This window comes from Polypterus senegalus, chromosome 1, assembly GCF_016835505.1.
Source record: "Polypterus senegalus isolate Bchr_013 chromosome 1, ASM1683550v1, whole genome shotgun sequence".
Taxonomy (NCBI): Eukaryota; Metazoa; Chordata; class Cladistia; order Polypteriformes; family Polypteridae; genus Polypterus; species Polypterus senegalus.
Genome location: NC_053154.1, coordinates 209,374,621 through 209,398,634, shown reverse-complemented (window position 1 = coordinate 209,398,634; position 24,014 = coordinate 209,374,621). Strand labels below are relative to the sequence as shown.

Sequence of the window (24,014 nt, the reverse complement as noted above, 5' to 3'; positions counted from 1 at the left end):
CAGAATGAGATGCATCTCATCTCCTTCAGTGTGGCCAGTGAAGCTGTCACCACCTCCCCAACAGTGCACAAATCCACTGCATGTGCCTATAGAATTGCATTGGCTGGTTTCAGCACACCAAGCACATGAAGGAGGAATTTTCCTGTATTAAAGAAATTCTGCTTTTTAAATTGGGTCAAAAGACCACATGCCTCTATGCAAATGTCAAAAGGGGCAGTGTCAGCCTCTGCTACCTCTGAGAGGAGCCCCCTTATAGCTTCCTCATTGTTGACAATGGACTTTGTGACATCATAATGACTGGTCCATCATATTTCTAGAGGTCTTTTCAGTGTGGGAGTATTGTATGTGTGTGAAACATAATGTCTGTGATAAAATGTGTTCAATGAATTTGACCAGTCAAAGAACTTCTTACCAGAGGTTCTGATTCCATTGCATGCATCACTGCTAAATGGAGCTGGTGGTTGTAGCAGTGTACATATGGAATGTACTTACCAACTTTGTTTTGTAACAAAGCCTGGACACCACGCCTTGCCCCAGACATGACAGAAGCACCATCAAAACACTGACACACTAAATTGTCTGGGCTGTAACCTAGCTCAGAGAAATGTGACAGAATTTGGTTACAAATATATTCAGCATCATGCTGATTCAGTTGAATTAAGCCAATCAGGTGTTCTTCAGGGATGGAGTTCTGGACAAATCTAATCACTACAGACAAATTCTCAATGTTACAGCAATCCCTGGTACCATCACTTTAATGCAAAGTCCAGGAGAGTCAGCTTTTTCATATTTGGTCTTGATATCTTCTATCACCATTTTGGCAAGAGTCTCAATTATTTCATTTTGAATTACATTGGATGTGTATTTTGCGTTGTCTGGGATGTATTTTACAATTTCTGCAAGTTTGGCATCTTTTTTGATTGTGTAATCAAAGAACTTAAGGAAAAGTCCCTCCTCCCCAACTACGTGATTGTGACCACGCAGAGCAGTTCATTGACTGCAAGGAACTGAAGGACTCCCCAATGTTTTTCACATAATATCTATTATTTTCTATCTTTGGCTGGACCCAGCAGTTGAATTATGCTTTCACTCGTCTCTGCCCGGCGCCGATACTCTTGCCATGCAGACATGGCTCTGACGTGCGGGATACTAGACGCGTGTTTGTGGAAGCCGCCACCGTCTTTTTCTAGATTTTTTTTTCCGATTAGTGCAGCCGTGTTTGCTGAATATGTCCTCGCGGTCCGAATTGGAAACACTAAATTTGCGGCAGGCAAAGCAAAATCTGGCATCACGGACCACAGAATATTCAAGCCATGGTCGAGACTGATGCCAGCTTGCACTAAAACATCTGAGTGTCTTTCGGAATGCGCGCTTGGGATAATTAATTAAAATGGTCTGGGATGGGCTATCCATATTTAAGTCAGGCAGACCGGACTGTATATTTTGTTGAAGGCAGAGGTTTGGAGTACCCGACACGGGCGCAGAGCTGGAGGATTGTGCAGGCTTATCTACATCTTTTGGAGTGTCAGTTCCTGACGTGGGTGCGCTGTGCTCCGTGTTGGTAGCAGCGGTGCTGGGCTCAACTGTGGAGCCAGCAGCTTGCGGAGGGACAGAGGTTAAAGATGTCTGCTTTTTAATAAGCCACATATGCATAGCCTTTGGTGTTACCAACCAGAAAATAAAGGAAGAAAGGAACGTATGCGGAGTTTTAATTAAAGAATGCGGTTAACAAGTTCAAAACGTGCTGCGAAATGTGCGGCGACGTGAACTGTGAGCAGCACGGTGTCTGTCTAATTGGAAAGCAACTCAGTTTTGAAAATCAAATGTTATTCTTCTGCATAGTTTTCATTGGACAGACAGAGCATTTCGCAGGGTGGGCACGGCTTGTCTGAGTGCCCACCCCAGCCTCCCAGTGGTCACGCCTCCCTTCAACAGGATCAAGGCCATGGCAAATGGTGATGTATATAAAATACCTTAGGTTCCAACAGGACAAACCTATACAACACGAATAAATTAAATATACACTTACTCAAAACAGTATACAAAAACTCAAAACATGCCTACACTCATTAAAGCCATTAATACTTGGGCCATATCAATAATCATGTGTTCTTTCAGAGTTTTACATTGGTCACAACCAGACCTATAACAGCCCTGAAGTAAAATACGAACACTACTCTCAAAGCACAAGCAACGCTGCACCAAAGCAGCCATAGAACAAGTCACTCTTCCACTCGAAGACAAAGGAAGGGGTCTCATAGAGCAACTAACAGATTAAAATTTAAGAAAGTTCTTCTACACTAAACAGCATACATCAAAACTACACAAAGCAATAGTTTGTGTAAGCACAAATTACACACCATTTAACCTACATACTACAGACATCACAAAGGACATAATCAGACAACTTAAACAATTACACACATACAAACCATATCAGAAGTACACCCACACCACAGTACTATAAAATGGAACAAATAAACTACACTGTGATAGAACTATACTGACAGACAAAACTATCCACCATAACAGACCAAACCTAACACTGGTAGAGAAACAAAATGAAATTACGCATCATATTATTGTCATTGCAGTACCAAAGACATACAACACACAAATAAAATGCAAAAGTGTGCAGAACTGACGCAATGAGTACATGACTTGTAGAGAAAGGAACAATGTGATCAATGTGCCCACTGATGAATCTGCCACTGGTGTCATCTCACACGCACTGCACAAAAGCCTACAGACATTACAAATAAACCACAACACATACATAAAACTACAGAAAGCAGCCATTTTTAAATACATGTCACATACTGAAGAAATTCCTTAACATAAACACAAACATGTATACACACCACATAACACTGCACTGTGTCTTGGCCTAGGCCCAATATAGGTGTTAGAAATGGGACTATCCCAGAAAATATGGGATGATAATAATAATAATAATAATAGAATATTTATGTTGTAACCCCATTATTATTGGAACTACTGTGCATAAATAGCAGTATTTGTTTTATATTATGACTCCTCACATTCCCCAAATCTATCCAAGAGTAAATTCTTCATTTCTCAAATCTAAACCTTCCCTATTTCCAGTTTATCATTGCACTTTATTAGTACTCATGTAAAATGATAATTTGATTAGAAATTGTCTAGAAAGAATAGTAAACATTCTAGCATACAGGGGCGAATCTATTTAGCAGCCTATATATTGACATAAGAAGGGACAATGAGCATATGTGATACGCAGTTTGCTTAAGAATGGTTCTCTTAATGAAATTATTTTTACACTTTTTTTAAGTCAAACATATCCAAAACTGTCAGAACAGTTTTTTTTTTCAAATTATTTTTTAACATTTGCTATGTACAAAAGAATTTCAAAACTTCAACTGTCTGAAATCCCTCAATAATGCTCAGCACACAGAGTAGGCAGCTCTTTGACTTTGAATCTTGAATTTTTTCATACTTCACAAATTCATGACTGACTTAGTTTTTGGGTGGGATTCTTCTACAGCACTGGTTTTCAGTCCCAGTTGGGGGAGGTCCCCTGTGGCAAAAGATTTTTGTTCCAACCAGTTGTACAATCAGCAAGTTATCATATCACTAATTGCTCTCATTGTTTAATTAGCTGGCCTTTATCCCTTTCCTTTTATTCCTTTTTGTTATTTTACTATTAAGTTGCCTTTTCTGTGTAGTTTCCTTCCATAACTTTATCCTAATAATGGCATTTTAAAAATGAGCAGAGCAAAAATCAAATAACACAAAATGTTGAGAGGATTGACACCTGAATTTCAAAAACTGGGTCTGCTAAAATTTATTGGAATGTACAAAGTATTCACTATGTTAGATACAGATAATTTGTTTTTTATCTTTATTCTTAAGATTTTCAGCCTTAAACATCATGATATCATGTATTCTGGTTAGTGGGTTTGTCGACGAAGTAGCTGCAGTCTTTCAGCACTCAGTATGATTGTCTATTCTGCTCATTGTCAGTTGCCATTAGGACCACTGCCATAGATCTTGTCTGACTAACCAGTGACTCTGACAGACAAGGGTGCCTTGAAGTGGGCTGGTATGCCATTTGATGCTGGATCCTGCCTTGCCCCCATTTCTGCCAGGATCATTTTCTGTCAACTTTCAGCTAAGCATTTGGATTCAGCTCATGTATAAACCCAAACTACAATAAGTTTATGCACTTTCATACGAGTCTTCTTTGAACTGATGTCTTTAAACTTTAGAAAATATATATGGCCAAGACCAGTCCCTGAAGGTGATATACATAGGCCTCGGTACTCTCTGTTTTCAGATTGATTAATGCCATAGAAGAGCAGGGTCCCCACCTGAAGCTTTGAGTGCCGTCAATGGCATGCCTAGGGTTGGGGTCACCCAATGCAGTAACCAATGCTGGACTAAGACTCCTGCAGGCCCCTGGGTGACTTGATGAACAGAGCTCCTTAAAAGAGCTTGTACTTTAAACAATGCAGTTTAATTCAGCATGGTAATTCCCACTATTAGTCATCAAGTTCCTGTTGATGATTTCAGCCTAAAGACACTCAATTGATTCTTCAAGTGGAAGGAAAAGTCCCTCTTGGTAATTTCAAGCCACAGAAACTCTATCACTTTATTTAGTGGTGAGATGGAGCCAAAACAACATCCAAGTCAATGAATATCCCTTGAAGTCCAGTTAAATTAATCATTAGGAGTATGTCACAGCTGTAAACCCGATAACAGCAGGCAGTTCACAAATACTGTGTGATCATGCAAGAAGACTAGAGAGGGAGCTCACTAAGAGACCTATGAAAATCATCAAGGATTTACAAGCTACAGTTGGTCATATTGGAGAGATTGTGCAACGACAAACTGACTGAGAGATAAAGAGAAAACCAATGTTAAAAAAATGAACATGATGTCTCAGCTACAGTTTCCAGAAAGCACTTGTTAGACTTTGAATTCATCTGGAAGAAGGTTTTGTGGTCTGATGAATCCAAAATTGAACCTTATGACCATAAGACAACACACCATGTTTTGGTGTAAGCCGAATACTGGACATTATCAGAAACACACTATTCCCACCATGAAGCGTGTTGGTGGCAGCATCAAGCTGCGGGGGATGCCTTTCTACAGCAGGACCAGGAAGACTTGTGAGGCTAAAATGAACGCTGCAAGGAGGAAAACCCGATGCAGTCTGCAAGAAACCTTCATCTTGCAAGAATACATCCTCAAGCCACACAGGAATGTCTTAAAAATAGCACTGCTAATGTTCTGGAGTGGCTGAGTTAGAGTCCAGATTTCAATCCAATCGAGATTTTCTGGCTGGATTCGAAAAAAAAGCTATTTACTCACAATCCTCATGCAACTGGACAGACCGTCAGCAGTTTTGCAAAGAATAATTGCAATTTCTGGATGTGCAAAGCTGATAGAGACCTGTGCAGACTAACTTAAGCCTTCAATGGCTGCCAGAGGTGCATCTACTAAATAATCACATAAAGGGGACTAATACTAATGTTATCAATTATTCAGTGCTTTACGTTTGTAATTAATTTTGAACACTTTGCAGACATATGTTTTCACTTTGCTATTAAACAGTCTTTTCCTGTTGATTAATTTCAAAAATGACAAATTAAATCACACTGTGGTTCAATTTTGTACAACAATAAAATCTGAAAGCCTTCCATACTTGTTATAGAGCCTGTGTCTGGTGTTAACTTCACTTATTACAAGTTGAGCCCTATATCAACTAGATACTCTAACAGAGCAAGCTTATGTTAACTTTGTGGGATGCAGCGGACAACAAGTTTGGTACCACTAGAACCAAACACAACACCAGTATCAATGACAACCAAAAGTATAAAATGTGGAGCTGCGCAGCATTAAACATTTGGGTTCTACACAAAGAATACCTGAGAATAAACAGCAGGCGACTGGCTGACGTGGCTTGCAGATAAGAAAGAGGTTAAGTGGTAGGTTGCTCTGCACATTTGGAGGGGTGGATTCTACTGGCCGTGTAGAAGGACAATCAGGCAGCCCTTGGGTCTGTTGTTTACACTCAGTGGGGGAGTTCTCACGCTCACTTATTTTAGACTGGTTGGTTTAGTCTCCCTTCGCTGGCTGGGAGGTCCTGTTATACTATGTAAAGAAAAGGAAGTTTAGCTCACTTTTATCCACTAACAAAAAGAGGAATGTAACTGGACTCCTGTGGTATATTCATTGAAAGAGAGTCTAGTGTACAGCTCTCCCTCAAGTGACCGTGGCCGGACATCTCTGCATTGCTGTTTTTCTTCATGGCTGGTAAGTTCACGGGAAACAAACTGAAGAATCACTGAATATCTATCAAAGTATCTCTCAGAACACTGCATTTTGATTTTTACGCCTGTCGCTGTCGAATGTAACACACAAAATTGCAATTCTGCGTGCAAGATTTTCCCTAACAATTCATTTTGTTTGAGGAGCAGTGGCTTTACTTAATACTGAGTCTTTTGTAACAAATACCATATGAGAGAAAGTCACGTTATTGTGTAGATGAGTCCAACAATGTAGCACATGCCAACATAGAAGAATAAATCACTTATTGTCAATATTTCTTTAATAAATGTGCACACTGAACTGAACCTGAGAGTATTAGTATTCTGAGTAGGACTCAGACATGCTAGTTGCAGTCTCTGTTCAAGCTCTTTTAATAATCAAATAATTTTTCTTTGGTTTAACTGAAATTCTTTGCTTTTAACTACTCTACATTTAAGATTGGATGTGCTTTTGTAACAAAAATAATTTGTTTTTCTGGATTTACACACTATCTCTTTTATGTTTATGTGAATATTTAATAAAGCAGTGTTTTAAGAGATGCACAATGGTACTGGTGATGCTGGATTGGCTACATATCTTTATTTTAAAGTGCTACGTGCACTAGTTGTACATACAAACTAGTGGGTAAACCCTTAGTAAGCTACTAGTGCACTCAGATGAAGAAGAAATGAAATGATCCTGTTTTTAAAATAACTGCTTGATTATAAACCTCTCCCTCTATTTATTAGGGAAGTGAAAACATACTCTGAATACTTTACTTGGCAGTCCCACAGTAGCCATCTGATAAATCAAGACATTCATTCAGAGGCAAAAACAAAACAAGCAGCTATTTGGGTGGATTTTCCAAGCCAAACTGAGGAAATCCCCACTGATTCTGTGAGACAACAAGACAATTGGACAATGTCAAATGGATCTCCTACAGTTTTTACCGATTGGAACAATGATCAATGAGTGGAGCAACATGAGACAGTTTGATAGACAACATATACTGATTTGAACATGGTGTTAGTCACTTACTTGGCCACAGGGTTGAAACAGTGATGTTAATTGGAGCAAGATGACATCTTAGGGAGTGCAAAGAACCAGATAGCATATACAGCCTAAGGTGGGCTGCCAGACACTCAATGCTGTGTTATTAACTGATGGAGGCAAACTGACTCCTTCAAACTACCAATATAGACAGCCATGTAATGCATTGAAACAGGCAGTCACAGAATATCAAGTGGGCTACCCAGATTGTCCAGTGCAGAACTGCGTAAGCAGCCAATGAGTTCATAGCGTTTTACCAAGCAAGGGGCTCAGGCTGTCCATTCATGTTGTTGAATGAAAGATCTAACAAGTTTCTAGAAGGTTACTATGAGAAAACATCAAAATGTCACCAAGGTAAGACAAAAATGGAGCATTACTAAGTGAACAGCATTGCAAAACGTAGTGTTAAGTGGAAGAGCCAGGCATGGAGTTTTACTGAGTAAGTTAATCAGTGAAAGAGCCAGACTTTCCACAAAGCATTAGTGAATGGATGATTTCTGACCCTATATCTGCAGACCCCTTTTGGCTACAGGTTTTTGTTCCAACCAATTTCAGAATCAGTGATTTATTTTAACTCTCTCTTTGGTCTCAAATTTTAATTAGCTTGTCGTAGTTTTATCCCTTACTGTGCGTTCAGAAAAGCTCAGGAGAGCGAGGCTTACATTTAGAATAAATTTATAAATATTTTTATGTTTCTTTAGTTTTAAATGCTAATACTCTCTTGTATCGGTTTCCTATTTATTTGCCATTTTCAGTCGATTTTGATTCCATAATTGTATTCTATTAGTGGAAAATGAAGTGGAGAAGCGTCAAAAATTTCAAAAGTGGGTTTACTAAGTTTTTATTGAAGTATAGCAAGCATTTTTTGTGTGTTACAAGGAGATAATTTAGGGTTTTCCTGTCTTGTTTTTTTAGATTTTCACATTCATCATCTTCATAATGATTTTCATTTGATGGACTCACTAATTCAGTCCTGGAGGGCTGCAGGTTTTTGTTCTGACTCAGTTGCTTAATTAGAAAACAATTCTTGCCAATAATTTAATTTCATGGCTTGTTAGTGCTTTAAGTCTGCTATGTCAGGTCATTCTCACATCCTAGATTTTCTTCCCCTTTCTAAGTATATAATCTAAATGATTTGAAGGCTAAAATGGATAAGTAATTCTCTGTCCTTCACTTTTTTCTCTTCACTTTCCTTCCAAGTATTTAATTAAACCCAAAATTGTATGAGAAATATACACAGGTGTAAATGGTAACAAGCTAAATGGAGAAATGCTCTACTCTTTTGTCATTTGCATGTTATTGCTAATTAGGAGCAATTAAAAACCAAGAATACAGCTGTTTAAGACTAAAATAAGCAATAAATGTTCAAAATCTTAATGAGCAAGACAACTAAAATGAAGTAGAAGTGTTACTTGAGCAATAAGTGCTTCTTATTAAGCAATTGGGCTGCAGCCACTGTGGCCCTTCAGGACCGTGATTGAGGACCCCTGCACTAATGGGTATAACTTGTCTTCTTAAGGAGTCAAGGCAGGGGAGCTGTCAAAAAACATGGCTTGTTAAAGCCCATTTACATATTTATAAGCTGATTTGGGGCTATATAAGAAATAAATTGTTATTGTTTTATAACACTAAAATAGTAGCAGCTTTTCAACATTTGGTGTAATTTGCCCGGATCTTTGTTCATTATGTCTAATGGCATTGTTAATTAGCATTAGGGTACAATTAGGGGAACAAACACCACAGAAAAAGATAAATTAAATCGGTAAAACAACAATGTTAAAAATTTTTAGTTATGGCAGCAAGTTCAACTTAATTTCTTATAAATATAAATCTGACACAACTGCCCTTTTCTAAATACAGAATGAAAAAGGCCAGCGAAATAACCAAGATAAATTGCAAGTAAATTGGCTCACCGATTGTGGAACTGGTTGGAACAAAAATTTGTAGCCTTGGGATTCCCTTAGGATAAGCACTTTATCAGCACAATTCTTTTTAGGAAAAGAAAATACCTTAAATGCAAAAGAGGCAGCCCCTTTCTCTGTTACGGTTGAACACATCTGGATGATCCATATGCTGGTGGTGGCAGAGCAAACCAGATGGAAAGAAAAGCACTGTTACATAAAGCCACACTTCCTCATTTCTGAACTAAGGTAAGCGTTTAGTGAAAAGTACATTGGGCTGCAGAAACGAGAAAAATCCGGCTAGAAGATAAAATCAGAGTCAGCTGAAGCTCTCTGTCACAGCTTGCTCGTCTCAGTAAAACCTGTTTAACAATGAAGACTTGAGGCAGGCGGCTTCCCCAGTTGAGTGTGTATGTGAGGGGGGTTTAGGTAATTATGATGCAGCTGGTGTATAAAAGTACCCCACCAACATGCTATCCTCATAATGGTATGAGTTTCCTTGACAAGATGTACCTGGTTTCACTGGCGCTAGACTACTGAATGTAAATTCTAAAGAATATTAGTTTATGTATTCACCCTGCACAGGATGCCAAGTAAGACAGGTGTACAAAAGTTTTTCGCTTGTTATGGCAGATATTTGCTGTACCTAGTTTAAAAAATGTTTTTGACAGTATAATAGTATTGGTATATTCACACCAATCACACAGCATTGCATTACACACAAACAAGTCCAGCAAATCCCCCTCCCACCCAGCCACATTTCACATTGCTCAAGTTTTACCTTTCCTTAGAGTGTCAGGAAATTGGACTGCAGTTGCTGTTAATCCCCGTTATCACAGTTTTTTCAGGGTCAGCCACATAGCTGGCTCACAGGCACCTTCATGGCCACTGGTCTCCCCCGGCAGTTCAGACATGGCTGTGCAGCTGTGTACACACCATCTTGATTCCAAAGTGCAGTGAGGTGTTCTGGGCGCAGTTTACAAGTGACTCGCCCTTGACAGCAACACTTCCACTCTCTTGTTGTCTTAAAGAGACAGACGGCCTGTCCTCTGCTGCTGCGCTACAGAGTGAGCAATGGATACACACTGCATAGCCCTGGTCTAAAAAAAGGTAAAGTTATCAGCTGATCTCAGCTGTCAGAAAAGGGAACTTTAGGGTGTGTCTGCCATGATCTACAAGGGGTCTTTGTAAAGCTTGTCTTCCGCAGACAAGGGCTTGTAACATTGCTGAGTCACCCTTTTGATGTGGCACAGATAACAATGCCAGATGGATCGCTGTGTTGGGAGGAAAAAGGGAGAATTTTGATTTTGAACAGGAGGTTGCTTGCTAACTTTTATTACTACTCACACCTAAAGACTCTCTCATTAAAAAAGAAAGTTGGACTTTGTGAAGGTCACCAGCATGAGCTTAATCTTCAGAACTGATATGCCTGTTGATACAACTTCAGTTAGTCTTGGCAGTGCATAAAGTGCCAGTGGCAGTCAATCAAGCAATCTTTATTTGACATATTACCTTTCACACTTTGCAGTGAATGCTTTACAAAGCAGACAATTAGAATGTGTTTTATTTAATACAGTTACCAGCATGAAACTTGCAAAAGGCACATTTAAAACTGCAATTCAAAAATACAAAGTGATCAACAGAATAAGATCAATGCAGTAAATAAATATCATACAGTATGATACAGCAATGACAACTGACAATTACCCTACTGGCTAGTCACTAAACAAGCAGGTTGTGAAAATGGAAATAATTATGAAAAGAAGCTCTACAAAGTTAGAAGAAACTGTGCTGCAGCTTTAATTTAATTTCTAGACAGTGATAAGGAAATGCCCACTGTGCCCATCACATATTTTCTTGCTCTTAGATGGCAGTGTGCTGAACACTCCTAAAATTACCACAATTATCTCACCAAGTTTCACTCTAAAGAGTGTGCTGAAAATTATATTTTGCCACAAAAGTGCACAAATGCACACTGTACTAGCATTCAATAATCACCAAACAACCTACTCATGTTCTTGTCTTGTTTGGCCAAGTGAGCAATAAGGATGTGATGTCAGCACCCAAGCCCATGTCGTATGTGAATTTGTAGTAAGATTTATTTAAGATTGCACAGTTAAAATTTACCATTTGTCATTTATTTTCAATGCAATACAAGTCCATGCTGATACACACCTTGACCTTCTATAACATTTAGGTTTTTCTTTTCTCCCATATAGATCCAGTGGCAGGAGTGACTGCTGGTGTTTTAGGAGGTATCCTGTTGCTGGTTCTCCTTGGTATTGGCATTTATTACTTGTGGAGGAGAATGTGCCCCCGACGCCACTACGAGGAATTCATACCACCCACAACTAATCCATCTACAAGCTGCCAGTTTGTCAAGCCATGGTGAGTACAATTGTACTAAGATGAACAAGTCATTGGGACTGGAAAAAGAATAATGGAGATTTCAAGACAGCATATTGACACATTCTGTCATGACTGAAAGGAGACATTCGGACAGACTGAATTTGGCGCAGAGTTTAGAAATGTTGCAGAAGGGAAGTCAAGAAGAGCTCAAAACACTAATGATTGTTCATCAAGTTTTAAGAAAATTTACTAAATTCTAAGTAGCTAACCAAACCTGTTCAAAAATTCAAAACCAAATGAGTTTTCAAGTATAGAGTTCTTTTGGGAACTTCTTCTTTTGTTCTACAATGAAGTTTGGACACAGCTTAATACTTCATACAGCCATTTTTTATAACACCACCATCAAGTCATGGCTCTTGTGGTATGTGTATCACAGATATCACTAAAGCAACCAGACACACAAAATGGCAGCACCCATGAAAACTACAAACACAAAATGGCCGTGTCCATGAAAAATAATCTTAACAAAAGAAAGATTAAATAACGGCAATGAAATAATGAAAAAGTTATAAATCATAAAACAACAGTTAGAAAACATATGCATGGCATAATATTCCAGCTTGGTTGAAAACTTTATTGAATGATTTGAAAGTTGGAGCATTTACATTTTTTTGAGTTACTTCATCATATTTTTTGTTTATTAAATATATTGTAATATCGAGTCCTTTTCAAAAACAACAGTGGTAATCGAATGCAATTACATGTATTAGTAGAGCTATACTTTATTAAACATATACTTTAAAATGGCACATTAAAATAATACTGTATGTGGTCAAAAGTTAGGTACAAATAGGGTTGAGGTGGTTTCATAGACAACACATTCCAATTCATGTTATGTAAAAATGGCATGAAGTCATCTGCTATTATTAGTTGTTGGCGGTGGAGGGTCTTTGAGTAATCGTAGTTCAAATTTCTTAAATACAGGTTGACCCACCTTATCAGCAGGTCTCTGGTTCCAGGACCACAAAAAGAGGGGTGGGGCTACAAAAGTCACAGAAGCTGACTTATATAAAAGTATATAATGACGATTATGCACACAAAGTGAACACAATGGCTGTTATTTTCTTAATAAGGTTGAACTGTGGTGGGTCAAAACCATGGATGCCAAACCTGGGAATAAGGTGGGCCAAATGTATAACTTTTTTATCAGATCTTTAGAAAAAAAATGAGGGCAGGCTCTACATTCAGAATTAAACCTCTTGACAACTAAAGAAACTGAACAACTAATCTACAAATCCAGACATCATTATTATGAACATGGAGAGAAAGCTAATAAGCTTTTACCGCAACAAATTCACAAGCAAGAAGTGCGCAACGCAATCTCAGTAATCACCAACACGAACAGAGATAAAATCGTCAAACAGAAAAATATAATGCACACTTTCAGAGACTACTATAAATCCCTATATACTACTGAGTTTAAAGAAGACAATACACAATCTAATGCATTTCTGGATACATTACAGATACCACAAATAGACGCTTTTAGTGTGGAGGAACTTGATAAACCTCTGCGTTATCAGAATTACTAGATGCTATAAAGTCACTCCAAGGTGGGAAAGCAGCAGGCCCTGATGGCTACCCTGCAGAATTTTACAAGAAATTCTCCACTCAGCTAGCCCCCCTCCTATTAGCAACATTTACAGAAGCCAGAGATAACCAATCTCTTCCTCAAACCTTTCACCAAGCACTAAGCACTGTTTTTTCCAAAACAAAATAAGGACTTATTACAATGTGCATCATACAGACCAATTTCACTTCTGAATAACGACGTTAAAATACTCTCTAAAATCATAGCTAGAAGGATGGAGAAAGTGCTCCCCTCGGTAATATCACAAGACCAAACTGGATTTATTAGGGGCCGACACTTATCTTCAAATCTTCGAGCCTGTTTAATGTAATATACTCACCAACTAAATCAAACACCCCAGAAATATTATTATCATTGGATGCAGAAAAAGCATTCGACATGATTGAATGGAAATACCTTTTTACTACATTGGAGAAGTTTGGGTTTGGCCCAACATTTGTGCATGGATTAAATTACTGTATACTAACCCAGAAGCTTCAGTTTGCATCAACAACATTTGCTCAGACTACTTTAAACTAGAACGTGGCACTAGACAAGGATGTCCCTTGTCACGCTGCTGTTTGCGATTGCCATTGAACCACTGGCAATACATTGTCGAAATACTGATCAGATAAAGGGGATTAGCAGAGAAGGACTGGAACAGAAAATCTCATTATATGCAGATGATATGGTACTGTATATATGGACCCAGAAAATTCTGTGCCTGCAGTCTTAGCAGCACTCACAGAATTTCAAAAGATCTCTGGTCTCAGAATTAATCTGAATAAAAGTGTACTCTTTCCAGTGAATTCTCAAGCATATAATATTAGATTAGATACCCTACCTTTTATCATTGCAGAACAGTTTAAATACCTAGGGTAAACATCACAAGTAAACATAAAGCTCTATATCAACAAAATTTTGTCGTCTGCATGGAAAAAATTAAACAAGACTTGCATAGATGGTCAACCCTTCATCTCACACTAGCTGGAAGAATTAACACTGTTAAGATGAATATTCTTCCTAAGCTCCTTTTTATTTCAAAACATCCAATATACATTAATAAATCATTTTTAGCAATTAGATTCAACAATAACCTCATTTATTTGGAATTCAAAACATCCACGCATCAAAAGAGCGACCCTACAAAGACAAAAGGCAGAAGGCATGGCTCTACCTAACTTCCAGTTTTATTACTGGGCATAAAATATACAGGTGATAAGAACCTGGACACAAATGGAAGAACATACACAGGCATGGACCGGAATAGAAGTAAAATCCTGCAGTACTTCTTTGTATTCCTTGCTCTGTGCTCCAATAAACACACGTTATCGGCAATATACTAATAACCCAATTGTGCTCCACTCACTTAGAATCTGGAACCAATGTAGAAAGCATTTTAAGACAGAATCTTCTATCTGTGGCACCTCTGCAAGAGAACCACCTCTTTCAACCTTCACAAACATATGCAGTTTTAATATCTGGAAAAATTTGGAATTAACTTGCTTAGAGATCTTTATATAGACAACGTCTTTGCATCCTATGAACAATTACATTCCAAATTTAACATTCCAGCTACACATTTCTTTCACTATCTTCAAATCAGGAACTTTGTTAAACATAACTTTCCAGATTTTCCTCATCTTGCACCCTCATCCATCCATGTTGGAAAAAATATTGCTCAATCTCAAGGACAGACTCCATCTCTACAATATATAAAATCATTTTGCAATCCCTCCTTTCAAAGATCCAAGAGGACACTGGGAAAAAGATCTCTCAATTAATATATCAGAAAAGGAGTGGAAAGTAGCAATGCAGAGAATTCACTCGAGCTCCATATGCAAAGCATAGAATTATACAACTCAAAATTATATATCGAGCACATCTGTCTCGACTAAAACTCTCCAAAATGTTTCCAGGGCATGATCCAACCTGCGAACGTTGCAACCAAGCCCCAGCCTCACTAGGTCACATGTTCTGGGCCTGCACCAAATTAACATTATTCTGGACAAAAATTTTAATTACCTCTCAGACAGCCTTGGACTCACAATCCCTCCTAACCCATTAACAGCTGTGTTTGGGGTTCTTCCAGAGGGCTTAAAGTGGAGAAGGACAAACAAATTGTGATTGCATTCACTACACTTTTGGCACACAGACTGATTCTGATAAACTGGAAAAACCCAAACTCTCCTCTTTGAAGTCAGTGGGAAACCGATGTGTTATATTATTTGAAATTGGAAAAATCAAATACTCAGTTAGGGATCCATACAGACTTTTTCAAAACATGGCAGGATCTAATCAGTAATATTTTAAAATAAGTCATGAAGCACAGAGAATTTATTAATTTAGGTATGTTTACAAGCCTTAAATTTTACGCTGTTTGGCTTGCTCTCTCTCTCGGGGGTGGGGATCGATCTGTTCTTAATTCAATTCTTCTTTTTGTAAAAACTTGATTGCTTTGTATGGATTGCAAAATTAATAAAAAAAAAAAAAAGAAAAAAATGAGGGATGGGAATCAATTAGAAAATGAACTAACTAATATCATAATTGCATGGAATTAATCACATCTAACATTAAAACATGCGATCATAAAATAAATACACAAATCATGAAGTAAATATACACTGAATCACAAAATTAATGTAGAATTAACACAAAGGAACTTTTAAAAATGTGATGGCATAGTTTAAACTGAAACAATGACCTGACACCTGACCTTTTAAAAAAATACTATTTGAGCAAGTACAACCTGAATTTGAATGCTTTATTAAGAGGTAAGTTTAAAAGAAAACAAGGTCAATGTATTAATTCTCAAATTGGTATGGCATATGAGACAGAGACGTGTCAAAATAAAATGAAACGATTGGAACGACTGTAGACTTTGAATACAATGCTAAAGACTGATTGAATTGAAAGGGAATACATTCAAATTTCTGTTTAAACTCTGCAAATGCCATCCTCAATTGTTCATCACCATCAACGTCTTTATAATTCTATTCTAAACAAGTGTTTTTCAAATGATGCGCAATAAGAGCTACCCAGGCGTGTCATATAGGACTGCCTATATCAGTGGGCAAAGGCACAAAGCAGCTTGGAAAACGTGTCCAAAGTTCTTCACTAAGTGCTGTGTCTGTAAACACCAACCTCTAAGCTAATTTTGTTATTGTCAGCGACTCTGATAGTCTCGCCTGTTCAGAATGTTTACCAAATGTATTGTTTTAATGCTTTTGTGGTTGGTAGAATTGTGGTCTGCCTTTTTGGGTTACACAAAGTGTGCCACCACAGAAAAATGGTTAGAAAACACTGCTCTACCTACACTTTTGCTCCTGGCATGCTACAAAAGATCTCTATAGTTGCTATTAGAACAATCTGGACGAGAACTGACCATTTAGACCAATAAAGCTCGCCAGTACTATCCACTTAGTTCTTTTAAAAAACATCAAGTCTAGTTTTTTTTTTTTGAAGTTTTATGTGAAGCATGGTCCAGAGGATGCTACTGTGCTACTGTTACACAAGTGTTGTACTGTTTATACTTGTGCACTGAGGCCCCGTCAGGTATCCTCGGAGCTCAGGGTGGAAGTTCAACATCCCTGCCTGTACTCTTTTAGCATTGAGACACCGGTACACACCCTCCACCCTCTTACCTGACAGGTGGAGGCTTTTCCGAGCCTCCACCACCCCCTCTCCTCCATAGGTTTGACGTCGTCACGCTGAGACTCCAGGTGCTCCTTTTCATATCGCTGTCCATTGACGAGCAGTGGGCCCCAATCTACTTTGCTCTCTCCCACGGAATGATGTGCTTCAGCCAAGAGCGCGGAACCGGCACTTTGCTATCTAGGAGGTAGGCTTTTGGCACAGACGTAACAAAATCCCAGGGCATAAATTCCCTAAAGCTGGCACCTACTGTACCTCCTTTCGGATCCTGACTCCCATTACTTCTGTCATCGGGGTGGCCTCTCTCTGCAGCAAGCCAATCCAGGCTTCTTTGACAACGGCAAGTGTAAGGCCGCCAACTGCCATAGGAGCCCTCCTGGATCTTTCCTTTCCCATTGGGGGGTGATGTCTCTAATGAGCCTCTTCAGTGGCTCTCTTCTATTTGCGCGGCTTCAGTGTGTGCTGCTGAAAACCTGGACAGGTGGGCACCGCTGCCCCAACCCGGCACAGACAGAGGCTTTTTATTTTTCTTTTCCCCTGTTGGCAACATCTTCCCTGTCTCCCACAAGCACAACAAACATTCCCAAGCACAAGCACAATACACAACACAATTCTTTTATTTTCTTCTTCTTTTTCTCCTTCCCTCCTCCTGACTCTGGCTCAATGAGTAGTGTCTGCTGGCCCCTTATAAAAGGCACTCAGAAGTGCTCCAAGTGTTTGATGACATGCTTCCGGGTGTGGTGGAAGACCTGCCCATGAGGGCTCAGCAGTTGCTGCAACACCCCTTGGCAGCACCCACAGACCCCAGCAGGGCTGTACCAAACTCCAACTCCCATGGAGCCCTGTGGGAGTCCTAGGCACCACTGCAACCCAGGGGGGCGGCCATCCAGCACTCCGGGGGAAGGTAATGCTGTGGCCACACTTGCTTCCCTGATCCTCCCAGCATGAAGGTGTCTAAGTTGGGCAAGGACCCTGGCCATCCGCCATAGTGTGTACTTTACATAAATTTGGAACATTCCACCAGGTGGCAGTGCGAGATATCACGGTGAGAAAATGGCTTCACTGTGTTGTGAATTGCCTGAAATATCCATTAAATTCCGAGCACACCTTGCCACAATATCTCGGAAAAGGATGTTTAATGATTACGTCCATCAATCCAGGGATGCACCCATTCCAGCAAGCATCAGGCACGAGACAGAAGCAATCCCTGGACGGGGCATTAGCTCATCACAAGGTGAATACAAGCATACACATACACTAGCATCATTTTAGCGTCACCAAATCCCAAAATCTGCATGTCTTTGGAAAGAAACCGGAGCATACTGTGGAAACCCACCAGGAAAACATGCGAACTCCAGGCCGAGAACACCAGTGCCACTGTGCCGCCCCCACATGTGTAATTATTAACAGTATTCATTATTTAAATAAAGTTAATGACTTATCTGTAAAATGTAACAAATTTACTTTAATGCATTTCATCATGAAAGTACTGCGGTGGGCTGGCGCCCTGCCCAGGGTTTGTTTCCTGCCTTGGGCCCTGTGTTGGCTGGGATTGGCCCCAGCAGGCCCCCGTGAACCTGTGTTTAGTATATAGCGGGTTGGATAATGGATGGATGAATCATGAAAGTAATATCAAGTATAAATCTAATTATTCTAAATGTGCAGACAGCTGGAATATCATAAATATAATGTGTTCTGTGCGGCGATTGCTGCTTGCCGCTACTGTCAGTGCAGGAGGAAGCCCCAGAAGCGCGTAGAGATTAATAAATGGGTCGTTTTAAGATGATGTTTACTTAAAATAAACTACAAGGTTAAAGCCAAAATTTCCACTTGAATCACAAAATAGACCTTTTCACTGTGTTCTTATTTTTTTTCTCTGAGTCTCAAATCTGCTGCCATACATTCTGATGCTGTTGTGAAAGTGCAAAAAAAAAAAAAAGATGGCACAGAAGATGTTATATGAGTCTTTTAAAATGTATTGTGCTATTACGTTGGGGAAAATGCGATGCTTGAATATAAAAGCACCACAAATGCATTTGTGTGTTGGCATTATGCTTCACCACATTGAACCATTCATCAAACATCAAAGCATGCACATCGATCCTGTGGCAGCCATGATGCGTGCGCGTACGCATTCTGAACGTGAAGTATAATCTTCTTTTGCTTAAACTGAAAAGGTTCTGCTCTTTTAACCTTTCTTCGCAACTCATTCCATGTAGCCCTGAGATGAGTCTAGTCACTCTTCTTGAGACCTTTTCTAGCACTGCTATGACCTTTGTGTAGCCTGGAGACTGAAACTGCACACAGTACTGCAGATGAGGTCTAACCAGAGTGTTAAAAAGCTTGAGCATAACCTCCTCTGACTTGTACTCCACACATCATGCTATATAACCTAACATTCTGCTTGCCTTCTTAACAGCTTCTGAACATGGCCTGGCAGCTGAAAGTGTAGAGTCCACTAACGACTCTTAAATTCTTCTCATAATGTGTACTCTTGATTTTCAGACCTTCCATTGTGTATTCAAACCTGACATTTTTGCATTCTATGTGTAATACTTTACATTTACTGACATTAAATTTCATCTGTCCAAGCCTGTATGCTGTCCAAGTACCTCTGTAATGATTTAACAGATTCAAAATGATCTACCAATCCACCTATCTTGGTATCATCTGCACACTTAACCAGCTTGTTACTTATATTCTTATCCAAACCATTTATATATACTGTACTACAAATAGCAGCAGTCCTAGCACTGACCCCTGTGGAGCATCACCCAATTCTGATAAGGTTCCTTGCACCATCACCCTCAGCTTCCTGTGTCTGAGCCAATTCTGCACCCATCTACAAATATTACCCTAAGCTCCCACTTCTTTTAGTTTGATGCCCAACCTCTCATGTGGCACCTTATCAAATGCTTTCTGAAAGTCAAGATAAATAATATATCTTTATTGCTTCCTCATAGAATTCTTGCATGTTAGTAAAACATGACCTCCCTTTTCTGAACCCATGATGGCTGTCCAGTAAAGCTCCTGTTCTTGCCATGTGTTCCTCAGTCTTGGCCTTAATAATTTCTTCTATTAATTCTCATGTAATGCACATTAAGCTTGCTGGCCTATATATGTTTGTATCTGCCCAGTCACCCTTTTTTTAAAAAACGTTAGTATATGTAATTTTCCAGTCTTTCAGAGTCTCCCCAGTGCACAGTGACTAGGGCTTATATGTTTACCCGTTAACCTCCTTAAGAACTCAAGGCTAAATGTTATCTAGTCCCGGAGATTTGTTTGATTTCAGCCTATTTAATCTGAACAATACTTCTCCCTCAACAATTCCTAAATCACTCAGAACCTCCTTAGTAATCCCATTTACTGCTGAGAGATTATCCACTTATGCATTTGTGAAAACCTTAGAAGAAATGTAAATTAGCGCGTCTGCTATTTCACTGTCTTTATCTTTAATTCCCCTTTAATATTCCTGATGCACTTCACCTCCTCCATGACTGTTCTTTCACTACTAAAATACTGAAAGAATCTATCTCTTTAGGTTATCTTTTGTCTTATCTGCTGTATTCCTTTCCATCTGTCTTTTAGCCTCCCTATTATCCTTCTTAATGGATACGTCCTACGATTCACTTTGGAGTTATTAGTCTTACACACCTTATACAGCTGTTTTTACCTTTGCAGCTTCCTTTTAAACTCTTTATTAACCTACTGCAGAGGTTTTTTTTATTTCCTATTAATTCCAAATGTAGGTATGTATCTGTCCTGTATTAAATGTGAACATTTTTAAACCTGCTCCACTGCTCCTCAGCTGTCTCCACTCTTAAAAGCTTATCTAAGTCTATCCTCCTTAGACTTTGCCACATCTGCTTGAAATTTGCCCTACCAAAATTGAACTTAACAGTTTTAGTCTTTGCATCCACACTCTTACAAACCACAATTGCATTATATTATTGTCACTTGACCCTACTGGTTCAATCACATCGACACCCTCAATTCTATCGTGATTATTACAAAATACTAAATCCAGACAAGCTTCACCCCACAATGGTGCTTTAACAATCTGTGTTAAAAAACAATCACTGATTGCATACATCTAAAAATTCCTGCTCTTGTGCTCCACCATTTGTGAGATTATCCCAGGTTATATTTGGATAATTAAAGTCCCCCATGACTATAATATCCCTTTTTAATATTACTAAAGAGATGTGTGTTGGAAATGCTGTCTGCATTGAGTGGTCTATAACACACTCCTAAAATAAGGCATCTTTCCTTAATGCTTTCCAGGCAAAGCCACATGTCCTCATTAAGATGGGGCTCATCGTCAAACTGAAGGGGACTTGCATTTAGATTGTGTTTGACATAAACAGCAAGCCCATCCCTATTTCTGTTATGTCTATCCTTCCTAAAAATGTGTACCCCTCTATGTTATACTCATCCCCATCTTTGTTATTTAGCCAGGTTTCTACTTAAAAACTCACACTTTGCATAACTTGAGTGGCTATGTTGCATTCTTTGCATACATTAGCAAAGCTACTTCAAACTGGAATGATATGTAAGGGTAATTGTTAAACTTCTGTTTTATAGAATTTTCTCATTTTGTAAAAGCAGTAAGCACTGCAAACTACCTGGCAGACTGGCAAGTTAATGAGAGGTACTAGAGACTTATTTTGGTTTTAGTGCTACTCAAAGAAAACTTATTTTGCAAGTATGTGATATGACATTCATTCAATCTTCTTACAGAAACATGACCTGAGAAAAAATCTGGAGTGTTCTTCACTTGACTTTCTCATACTGTATATGTAGAGTGTGGTAATTCTTTCGAGTAAATAATTCTTCACGTGAACAAAACAAAGTGCAAACAATGATGAAAAAAGTGATTCAGAGTCTTTAGAAGTACAATGAATGATTTACTTGGAACAAAATGGCGGTTTTATAGTAAGAATGAATCATATGACAGGAAATGGTTGGCAGGAAGTGACGTGGCAGCAGGAACTGGAAACGTCATCATGAAGTGAGGTGATTTGTGGGAGCCGGAAGTGACTTCATCGCGGCCATTTTGGAAACCGGAAGTTGCGGGAATTACTTTTCTTCAGGATTTCTGTTGATGAAAAGAAGTTCAGGTAAGTACCACGTGATGATGCACTGTTTTGCGATATTTCACTCACCTTTAGGCTCATTGACTGCCTCCTAATCGCACATGTGTGACATGACCCCCCCTCAGCCCAGACCCATCAGGTCGGGCGACCTGCACCGAGAGGTTGTGGACACAAGAGAGAGCATCTGCATTGGCTTGCAAGGAACCTTTACGATAAATGACACTAAAACAATAAGGTTGAAGATCCAGGAAGCACCTAGTGATGCGCGGGTTAGAGTCACGATGAAGGGACATCCACTGTAAAGTGGCATAATCCGTCACTAGAGTAAACTCGCGCTCCAATAAGTAGTACCTTAAAGACGTGATAGCCCACTTGATCACCAAGGCTTTTCGCTCCACTGCAGCATACTTGGTCTCACGCTCCAGCAGTTTCCGGCTAACGTACATAACAAGGTGTTCAGCACCGTCGACGCACGGGCTCAGCATGGCACCCAATCCTGTGGCCAATGCATCGGTCTGGAGAATGAAAGGAACAGAAAAATCAGGGGATTTCAACACAGGTGCTGATGTAAGGACCAACTTTAGGTCACAGAATGCTTTATCAACCGAATCATCCCATACCACTTTTAAAGGTGCTCATTTCTTTGTTAAATTAGATAAGGGCGAAGCAATTTCAGAGAAATGCGGTACAAAATGGCGATAGTAGCCCGCCAACCCTAAAAATGCTTGTACCTGCCACTTATTTATCGGACGGGGTCAATTCATGATGGCATCAACTTTATTACATTGTGGTTTAACAACACCCCCACCTACTAGGTAGCCTAAATATTTGGCTTCTCTCAATCCGAAGAAACATTTCTTCGGATTAATACGAAGCCCTGCTGATGCTAGCGTGGAGAGTACTGTTTTAACCTGCCATACATGGTCCTTCCATCTGCCAGAATAAATGACTACATCATCCAGGTAGGCGGCACTATAGGAACTGTGGGGCCGTAGCAGTGTGTCTGCCAGACATTGGCAAGCCGCTGGCGCCCGTGCAAACCAAAAGGAAGGACCCTGTATTGCCAATGTCCACTGGGTGAACTAAAAGCGGTTTTCATTTTAGAGGAGTCCATTAAGGGAACTTGCCAATACCCTTTAGTCATGTCAAGAGTAGTTAGGAATCGAGCTGAAACCCTCCACCTACGTCCTTGACCCAATAACAACAAGGTTTTACAAGGAAGTATCAGGCGTGCTAATTGATAATATTCTTGACATAGTAAATTCATCATTAGATACGGGAGTCTTCCCAGACTGTCTTAAGACTGTTGTAGTTAAACCCCTACTCAATAAAAATAATCTTGACCCCTCTGCTTTTGAAAATTTCAGACCCATCTCTAACCTGCCTTTCTTAAGTACAATTCTGGAGAAGACAGCCATTATGCAGTTAAATGACCACCTCAATAAACATGCTATTCTTGATAAATTTCAGTGAAGGTTTTAGAACAAATCACAGCACAGAAACTGCACTCATTAAAGTAGTAAATGATTTGCGGGTAAATACAGACAGAGGCCATTTATCTGTTCTCATCCTCTTAGATCTGAGTACCGCATTTGACACCATTGATCATAATATTCTTAGAAATCACCTTAGTCAATGGGTGGGCCTCTCTGGCAGTGTCTTAAATTGTTTTGAATCCTACCTGGCAGGGAGAAAATTCTTTGTTAGTTGTGGTAATCACAACTCAAAGACACATGATATTCTATATGGTGTTCCACAAGGCTCTATCCTGGTCCGCTGCTCTTCTCAATCTACATGCTTCCGTTAGGTCAGATTATCTCAGGTTACAACGTGAGCCACCACAGCTATGCTGATGACACACAGCTATACTTATCAATAGCACCTGATGACACCGACTCTCTTGATTCACTAACACAATGTCTTACTGGTATTTCTGAATGGATGAATAGTAATTTTCTCAAGCTAAATAATAAGAAAACTGAAATTTTAGTGATTGGCAATAATGGATTCAATGAGGTTATCAGAAATAAACTTGATGCATTA

At 39.3% G+C, this 24,014-nt stretch overlaps 2 protein-coding genes across 4 annotated transcripts in view; one reads left to right on the top strand and one right to left on the bottom strand.

Moving 5' to 3' along the window:
• The window catches only part of si:dkey-191g9.7, a 68,099-nt gene extending 57,778 nt beyond the window's left edge, over nucleotides 1-10,321 (bottom strand). For 2 of the 3 annotated variants that reach the window (XM_039767931.1, XM_039767929.1), the window contains exon 1: nucleotides 10,024-10,321. The gene's annotated coding sequence lies outside the window, so the exon portion shown is untranslated. Of the gene's footprint in view, nucleotides 1-9,350; nucleotides 9,411-10,023 lie in introns of those variants that run through there. The other variant, XM_039767939.1, reaches the window with a different exon arrangement.
• LOC120541394 (SH2 domain-containing protein 4B) overlaps nucleotides 6,201-24,014 on the top strand; it is a 155,311-nt gene continuing 137,497 nt past the window's right edge. Inside the window, exons 1-2 of the mRNA XM_039773015.1 lie at nucleotides 6,201-6,297; nucleotides 11,462-11,630. Of these exons, the coding sequence (XP_039628949.1) occupies nucleotides 6,291-6,297; nucleotides 11,462-11,630 (176 nt within the window). The 5' untranslated portion in view covers nucleotides 6,201-6,290. The remainder of the gene's footprint in view (nucleotides 6,298-11,461; nucleotides 11,631-24,014) is intronic.